Source organism: Frankliniella occidentalis, unplaced genomic scaffold (genome assembly GCF_000697945.3).
Source record: "Frankliniella occidentalis isolate FOCC.00 unplaced genomic scaffold, Focc_3.1 Scaffold328, whole genome shotgun sequence".
In the NCBI taxonomy this organism is placed as follows: domain Eukaryota; kingdom Metazoa; phylum Arthropoda; class Insecta; order Thysanoptera; family Thripidae; genus Frankliniella; species Frankliniella occidentalis.
In genome coordinates, this window is record NW_026267451.1 from 113,346 (window position 1) to 122,229 (window position 8,884).

The 8,884-nt window shown below is 44.2% G+C and overlaps 1 protein-coding gene across 2 annotated transcripts; it reads right to left on the reverse strand.

Moving 5' to 3' along the window:
- On the reverse strand, window positions 1-8,265 carry LOC113214595 (uncharacterized). Of its 2 annotated transcripts, none has more exons than XM_026434024.2 (8): window positions 8,108-8,265; window positions 5,819-5,957; window positions 5,595-5,738; window positions 5,325-5,519; window positions 4,095-4,256; window positions 2,152-2,229; window positions 1,928-2,062; window positions 1-242 (listed from the first exon to the last, which is right to left on the reverse strand). In XM_026434024.2, exons 1-8 carry the CDS (start codon window positions 8,146-8,148, stop codon window positions 39-41), a joined length of 1,098 nt encoding a protein of 365 aa, XP_026289809.1. In that variant the 5' UTR covers window positions 8,149-8,265; the 3' UTR covers window positions 1-38. The 2 variants fall into 2 exon arrangements, with proteins under 2 accessions (XP_026289809.1, XP_052130001.1); XM_052274041.1 differs by lacking the exon at window positions 8,108-8,265 and adding an exon at window positions 7,863-7,900.
- Between the last annotated feature and the right edge of the window lie 619 nt (window positions 8,266-8,884).

Genomic DNA, 8,884 nt, shown 5'->3' on the forward strand with positions numbered 1-8,884 from the left:
TTTAATTTAATGGTGTTTATTGGCTTGTTAAACCGCAATCAGCGGTTGACGTGGTATTTGATGCTTTCAAGAACGTACGTATACAATGCGGGAGGAAGAACTTTAGCATACTTGTTAATTTTAACCGTGATATCATTGAACATTTTTTGCTCGTAGTCAAGACAGACTTGTCTCATGTTGAGTTCGTTGAAGACCTGCACCACGTTTTGTACCTTCGCGCTGTCACTGTAGCCGTAGTTATTCTGAAAGGTAAGAACAAAGTACTTTACTGCACTCACAAAATGTTTTCTTGCCCCAATCCCAAAAATATTGTTGACGCAATTTTACTTGGGACAAGAATAATTTTCTCGAGTGAAGACGATTTTTCTCGTTCGAAGAAACATGGTTTTCTTCCCACAAGAAGAAAATATTCTTAAAACATTCTGCTTAGCCCAAAAAAAATAATATGCTTGTGCTAGGCCGGGCGTGCGTGGGTGTAGGGGGGAAGGACGGATAAGGGTGGAGCGGGCGAGAGGACCGGGCTACCTGAGGTACAAATGGCGCGCTGGGGACACGGTCACGCATGTGGCTTCATAGCTCAAACGGTTTCTGCTTACGCTTTAGCGTTGAGTTGACACGAGCAGGGTTCGAATTCCGGCAGTGCCAATAGAACGCGTGAGTTGCATTAAGGAGAATCGAACCAGCTGTAACTACCGTCATAACCCACTGTGAGATAGAGTTCAAGACTGTCTCCGGGGGCACTATTTCACTTATTACAGCCAAGACTAAATATTCTTGGGATAAGAAAATAATTATTGAAGTAAGATTTTTATGGAGGATTGACACAAGAAAAGAACATTCTTGGGCCAACAGTACGAATTCTTGTAGGAGTGACAAGAATAAAATATTCTTGGCTCAAGTAGATTTCGGTTACGGCAAGAAAACATTTTTGTAAGAGCATTAATGTCGCAATTGGGACGTCACAGCGGGGGAGTGGGGGGGCCGCTTTTGTGACAGTGCATGACATGGGGGTGGGGGTGGGGGGAAGAGGGTCAAAAAGTGGCCTAAATCGCGTGATATGTGGACGACCCCTTAACCAAAATCCAGTATCTTTCCGAAAATTCGGGGATTACCGTACAATTATTATAATATCTGTTTTCACTGCAAATCTCAGCCCAAGAGGAAATTGATTTTTCTACTGTTCCACTAAGCATCGCATTGCCTTAGGTACGGCTTATTGTCTTCCCTTTACATAAAATCTATTTTATTTTTAGATGACTTTGTTCTCTTACCTTTGAAAATCGGTATTTTTGGGAAACCGACTTGTTTTTGAATATCGGTTAACTTAACCATACCGGTAAACTATACCGTACCGGTTAAATACCGTAAACTGATATTTCGGTGAAAAACAGGTAAATTTCCTCACCGAAAACCGGTGACTAAAAACCGAACGGCACGAAAAAGTTATATACAGTGTGCAGGGCAAGAACGCGTCTTAAGTATTTCCTTTAAGACGGACAACTTTCAAAAAATGATGATATTTCCACTTTTCTCTTGAAAAAGCTTCTAAACGACCAACTATGTGATAGGTTCAAACTGCGCTGCCGAATTCTTGCAGATATTTTGGTTACGTAAACCAAGTTGCGGTAGAGGTCGAGTTTAACCTTCCCACATAGAAGCTCATTTGAAAGCTCTTTTCACGAGGAAACTGAAAATTTCATCTACTTTCCAAAGTGATCCATCTGAAAGGAAATAGTGGAAACGTGTGCATGCTATGCACGCTGTTTCTTATGTGTGCAATGCACGCTGTTTCTTATGTGTGCAATGCACACTGCATACTGTACAGTGTGCAATGCACACTGCATACTGTACAGTGTGCAATGCACACTGTTGAGTTTGCAGTGATGCTCCTTACTTTGGAATTTGGACTGGATCATTTTATCCTCACCTTCAGAACTTTTAGTTGGGCTTTAGTTGCCCTTTTTTTCGCTTCAACTATGAGCCAGGTGCACTTGCCATTCTGTATGTCAGTTCTCTGTTTACCCATATCTTCTATAACCCCATAAACATCCAAGTAGTCGTCCTGAAAGTGCAAACACAGCGGTTAAATCATCGGTCACGACTTTTTTTACTTGATTTACCTATTCGGCTTCTTCGATTTTCCGATCTTACCTGAATTTGATAGACGTAACCCAAATCGAATCCTAGGTCAAGGGCGGCCTCGTATGCTGCTGGGTCACTCACGCCACACTGGAAAGAACTAAGTTTATGAATTGGCTCGACGAACTTTCCTTTTCGTCGCACGAAAGTAAGATAATGTCTCTGATACATGTGCAACCCCCACAAAATGTGTTTCTTCATAAGGATCTGAGCTAAAACGGGAGCTTGGAAAACTTGGAAAGCTCTTGTTTTCTGTCAGTACGACCTTATTTATTATTTTTTAGTCCGCCCTTTTTGCTCAAAAGCTTGGCAGGATTAAGATGGATTCAGAGTTCACAAGATGCGAGCGTGATTTTCACGCCGCTAGCGTGAAAAGAGTTGGTTTGGTTAGCAGTTGACGTTATGCGACAGCCAATAACAGGCTGCCGTGGGGCTATGCCATTATTTTCAGCTGAATCAGCTTTGGAGCTAGCGTGATTTTTCACGCTTCCGGCGTGATTTTCACGCTAGCGTCTGCTAGCAGCGTGATTTTCACGCAGGCGTCTGCTACCAGCGTGATTTTCACGCAAGTTCGCAAGTGCACATTCTCGAATATCTCCCAAGTGCCCCTTCGAACTTGCGTGAAAATCACACTGCTAGCAGACGCTTGCGTGAAAATTGCGCTAGCTCCGAAGCTGATTCAGCTGAAAATAATGGCATAGCCCCACGTCGGCCTGTTATTGGCTGTTGCATAAAGTCAACTGCTAACCAAAACAGCTCTTTTCACGCTAGCGGCGTGAAAATCACGATCGCATCTTGTGAACTCTGAATCCACCTTTATGCCATCGCCCCTGTGTCTGTCCGTATGTCTGTCAGTCCGTTTTTGAAGAAGGACGTGAGCAAGGGGTCTAAATTTTTCAGGTATTATTGATGTCACTGCTGAACAACAAACCAGTTCGTGCACATTCTGACAACCTCAAGAAGGAGTGCAGAAAGTACAAAAAAACAAAAAAAAAAAAAAAAAGGGGTAACTCGCAAAAGTAGAACCCTTTGGGTCAAATTTTTTCCCGTTTGACTTTACCTTCTCTCACCGTTTAGTTGCTAGAAGGTGTTTATCCAAAAGTTAGAGGCCTAAAACGAAAGTAGAACTTGTGGGCTAAATTTTGGCCGTTCGGCTCTATCACTCACTTTTTAGGCGATAAAGGGAGTCTCTCTAATATAAATAACAACCCATACGATATGTTTGTTCTAAGTCTTTGATATGGCTTCCTGGGGAGTAATTTATTAAACCGCCAGACCCCGTTTTGAGTTACAGGCTTGCGATATCTCACGAAACACTGTTACGCTGCGACGCGTCTGGCATACATCTACCTAGACCTGCGGCGCTGAGACCCGATTCAGAAAAATGTCAAAGTACCCTGTGTCCGTTTGGCTCTAACTTTAACCGTTTAGGCGCCAGAGGGCGATTTCGACACGGAAATGACCCCACAGCATTTAAATGTTTTCTGGGTACTGGGTGCTACAATACCGAACGTCACATGGCCAGATTCAGTTTTTAACGTAGATTACGAATTTCATAATTATATTTCCCTGTGGTGGCTTTCTGACTCTTCGGGGTCGATTTTCGATTTTCCACCCAAAAGCAGCCCATAAGAAACCCATGTTAAAATGCAAAGACGTTGAGCGAGTGGTTCCCGGGGTCCGATCGGGACGAACGGGGCGGATTTAGAATGCCCAGAGCATGGGTCATCTCGATCTTTATGAACTAACCACCAGTCTGATATTTTTTTTTTTTTGCCGTGGGCCACCCTACGGAAAGGCCAAGCGAGGCCCGCTTCCTGGTGAACCAAGTTGCTGGTTGAGCGAAGCGTAGCTAGCAACTTGGTTTGGCGGAAGAGCGGGCCTCGGTTGTTTATAATTACAATTGCACCCTTGAGCATCACTCACGTAATTCATTAAGCAGACAGAGTACTCACTGCAAGCATGGCTGTTGCGGTTGGGGTGTAGTAGGTGTACTGACCCGTTTTGAACTTGGTGAGCGCTTTGAAGCGCTCTAAACTGAACTCGTGAAAACCCCTTCCGTCCGTACTCTCACTGTGCAGGTCATTGTTTTCACCAAAAGCCATCTGGAACACTGTCTGGAATACAGAAATTACAATTCCTGGTCATGGAAAAGAGCTGTTAGCCAGTACACTAGACGCCAGTCCGGAATTCCGGGTAGCCCTATATTCAGTGCGAAGGAAGCGGGCCTGTCCGGAAACGATGTTGTTTAAGTCGATTTTAATAGTTGGCATCTTGACATAAAAGTCACGTGACACCGTGGTTTTCTTGGTCCTATCGGGTTCACACCAAAATTCTAGGGAGATTTTTCTGCCTGAAATAAGGAGGAATCCGTGCATCTGCAATTTGTGCACGATTTTGTGTCTAAGGACATAGTTTTTCTGCCCTCTTGTGTAGAACCGTGATACACGAATACAATCATACATAGTCGCCTATGCACGGATTCATTCAGAGTATGTACTCTTGTAGTCAAGTGTATTTGGGCGTATTCACAAAAATACCCGCACCATTTGTACACGATCACAGGTTACTTCGTATTCAATGTACTCCTCCATATTCACTACGTACTCATGCGTACTACGGTGTAGAGAGAAATATCAATAGACCGTTCCGACAGTGCGCTTTTTGAGAAGAAATGAAGAAGTCGGGACCGGAACCAGTACCTAAAGGACGCTTATTTTTGTCATTGGAAAGTGTAGTTCGACGTGAATGACCTCGATTAAATCTCTAGTAACTGTCAATTTTCGTTTTCACTGACTTAAGCTATTTTTTAGCCCGCCCTTCTGCTTTTAAAAAAGCATCAAAGCGGGCTTATGCAACCGCTCTCGTGTCCGTCCGTCCGTCCGTCCGATCGCCGCCGGCAGGCCAAGCAGGCCCGGCCCCTGCCGAACGGAGTTGCCGGCGCAGCGAAGTGGAGCTGGCAACTCCGTTTGGCGGAAGGGCGGGCCTGCTTGTTTAAGAACTGTTTCCGGTGGTGATTTCATTAATTCTTCTTTAAACGGGCACTGCCGAAACCATCTATTGACTTCACCCTATTTTGCGAGCCACTTACCCCCGAGATCCCTGACGCGAGTGTACGCAATCTCTTATTTATAAAAGTAGAACGACTTCTTTCTGAGAAGTGCTTAGCTTTTGCAGGCTCGTACCCTAAGAAGGAGATCTAGTACGCCATCGAAGACTTCCGCACTGAGGTGCCGGTGCGCCAGGTGGTACACGCAGTGCTCCACGAGCAGGCCGTCGAAAACTGCAGCTGGCCCAACGACGGTGTGCCAGCAAGGTTTCCCGCGTCGCATAGGCGCTCGGTCGGCGATGTCATCCATTACCAGGAACATTGCCTGCATCTAGGGTCATAGGGACGTAAGATCCGCGCTCCTTTGTTTGCCCGTATGAACAAACCATTACCGAAACCCTCTTACAATTTCGACGCTCCATGCGAGGCACTTGGCGTGGAACAGGTACTCTTCATCCTGAGCGGCCCCCGCTGGTGCCAAGTGTCGCATAGCGTTATAAGTGGCCAGCGCCCTGACCAGCTTGCCTCCAGGCACGGTGTACGATAACAACTGAAAAAACAAAAACAATGACTGGTTACAACGGGAAATGGCATGCAGAGCAGGCAAGGAAAGTGAGAAGGCTGTCGTACCTTGCCAAGCCATTCTGTCTCGCTTTGAATTTTACAAGATTTAGTTGCCTCTTGAATTTCTTCTATTACCTGAGGTAGGACGGCAGTAAGGTCTTTTTTATCCTGCTCCTGCTGAAGGTACAAAGGACTCTTCGCCAGCCTGCAGAACGTATTAATGACATGTCGACCGAGTGTTTGAGATGTAACAAGGGAGAAATCACTTGCGTTCGTCGTACGGGCTATTGTGTGGTGTTTCGAATTATTTCGGGGTGTTTCGCAGTATTTTACCAACTATTTTGCTCTATTTCGCCTTTATTTCGGACTATTTCCGGGGAGGGTGTACGAAATAATTTGCAAGTGATTTCTCTCCCGTACTGTAACTGAATCAAGTTTTATGACTGTTCACGGAAAAAAAAAGATTTTCTGAGTCAGCTAATGTATTGACTGGTATATGGACAGACAAGCACATAAACTTCTGTAACCACTATATTGTCTACTCTTATCAATCATTAGCTGTGCCAGTCAAAGATAAGTTGTATGAAATAATGATTTGCCTGTATCAGTTAGGTAGACCTCGACTGATTTAGGGAAGGGATAAGCTGTTACAGCTAATTTTTGACTGGCACAGCCAATGATTGGTTAGAGGAGAAAATGTAGTGGTCACAGTAGTGTATGTGCTAGTCTGTCCATATACCGGTCAATGTATTAGCTGACTCAGCGAATCTTTTTTTTTTTTCGTGTTGAAAAATAACTTGAGACTAACTCAGATTTACTCTTTTAGACTTGGACGTCCGAACGAGGATCTCTTATTATTAAGTCTAAACTGCCACACATGTATAGAATGTTCTTTTGCTTCGAACCAAATTTTCACCATTATTTTTAAACAGAGATGAAGGCGTGTACACTTGACAAATAGACTAGTTTAACACTAGCATAGTGAAGAAAAGGTTGAAGAACAACAGACCATTCAGACCATTAATAGTTCTTTTTCATCATATAAAGTGCCCCAAACACTTCAATATAATAAAGGTCGTACAAATTTGGTGTTGTTTACATTTTATGTAGCTTTCACATACGTTTAAGGGTTAGTAAAAGCAACTGTTTCCAGCCTGTTGTTCTGCATCTTGTCGTTCACTTCGCTAATGTTGAGTTGAAAGGGTCTATACGATTACCCTATTTGTCGCTGCCAGTAACTAGCCGAGCGATAGCGATGCCTCCTATTCCGATCCGTCAGATTTTTTTTCCGTCTGACTCATACATGACTCTGTAACCCGATTTCCGACATGATGTTTCAATTAATCCCGGGGCCGCAAGCAAAGAAAACTAAAGCGGAATCAAGAACAGAGGATCAAACAGTTGGATGTGAGCTGTCGGGGTATGACACATACGTGATTCTCTGACCCTAATATTTTTTTAGTGAAGCAATTGTGTTTCGAGGGTTTCGAGTAACGTGACAGTCACATTCAACGATTTAATTAATGGTTCTATCCGAGGGGTCCCACACTCGCCAACTCGTTGTACACGAGGGAAAATACTCGCAAGATACTCGCGACAACTCGCGGAAAAATCACAAAAACTAACGAAAAAAACGACAAATACTCGCCGTTACTCGCATTAACTTGCGGATACTCGCTAATACTCTCAAATACTCGCAGATACCCAAGCAACTCGTTGTACACCCACTTGGAGAGTGGAGGACTCCTCGGTCCTCGGTTTCATCTTTTCTGATTCCATTTTACTTTCTACACTGTAAGAAATAATCACGGTGGCCCATACGGAAATATGCCGTTTATATAACCTGCGGCGTCTCCGTACGGTTTTGTACCCTCTTTCCATCAGAGCCCATGTAAAAAAATCGTGGGTAGGGCGTTAGGGTACAGAACGGTAAGAAAAAAGCTAGCCCATGTAAAAATTGTTGGTACGGTGGCCAGGTACGGTAAATCTTCGAACCGCTTTCGAAAATCACTCCCAAAAGTGACGTACGGATCGCCGTGACAGGCTCCGTATCCAAGACTGACTTTTTACAGTGCAGTTCCGACGGTCTCATACAACTGACCGCACTTACCGCACTTTAATGACCTGTACCATAGTAAACCTGCTGGGCTGATATTGTCTGCACCCAAATTTGCGCGCCGAAAGACCGTTCCCTTGTTACTTTCGCTCTAGGTGTTGCTTGGGCACGCAAAGTCGGCCGACCAGGTAAGAGTTAAAAGAAGAAGTCCACCGACCAAAGTTTTGCCTTTGCCCGAATCTCAACTAACAAGACAAGTCCATAGGTCTAACATTACGGTTTCTGTCAAACTTGCTTACGTGCTCAACGCGCGCCGGCCTGCGAGCCTCACGCACAACATGCTGACGAGGAGTGGGAGCTCTCACGTGGACCTCGGTCCGGCAGCGCACAGGATGCTGGACGTTGGGCTGAATGCTAATGCACTAAGCGTATGCGAATTGGTCGTGGAGTGTTTCTGAATACAAACCATTCTGGTAAAGCTGCAATGCAGAGGTGTGCAAGGGGCCAGAAAACAGAAAAGAGAGCGTCCCGTTTAGTTTGAAATACAAACGAATGCGGGAAGCTACTCTGTTAAAGCACGGTAATTACCGTTTTGCTGGTAACTGCACTCATCTGTTCCGCTTTACCAGAATGCTCTGTTATGACTTGTTCTCAGACCATATCTCCGACAGTTTTCAGATAAACGAAGCTCGGTCCAAGTCGCTGAAAGGTCAGGTGCTGTCTCCGTCGTGAGTCTGTGGACTATTAGACATTTTTATCTTAATTTTAATAACATTTTTGTGAAGTATTAACTAAATTTGTTATTAAATTTGATAACGAAAGTATTTCGAAAAGTTGTATCATTTATGTTATGAAACTTCAGAACATGTGTTGTGAAAAGTAAGAACAGGGGATTGTGAATGTTTCGAATCGTTCAGCAAGTTCTGGTGATTTTACTGCATATCTATTTCGACTGTAAGTGACACTTGTCAACTTGGATTAGCTCACAATGGATAAAAATTGCCGTCTGATGCTTAACACTAGGACTACCGGGATTTTCGTATACCTAGATCTACCAGAGGGGTCATTTTGACCCC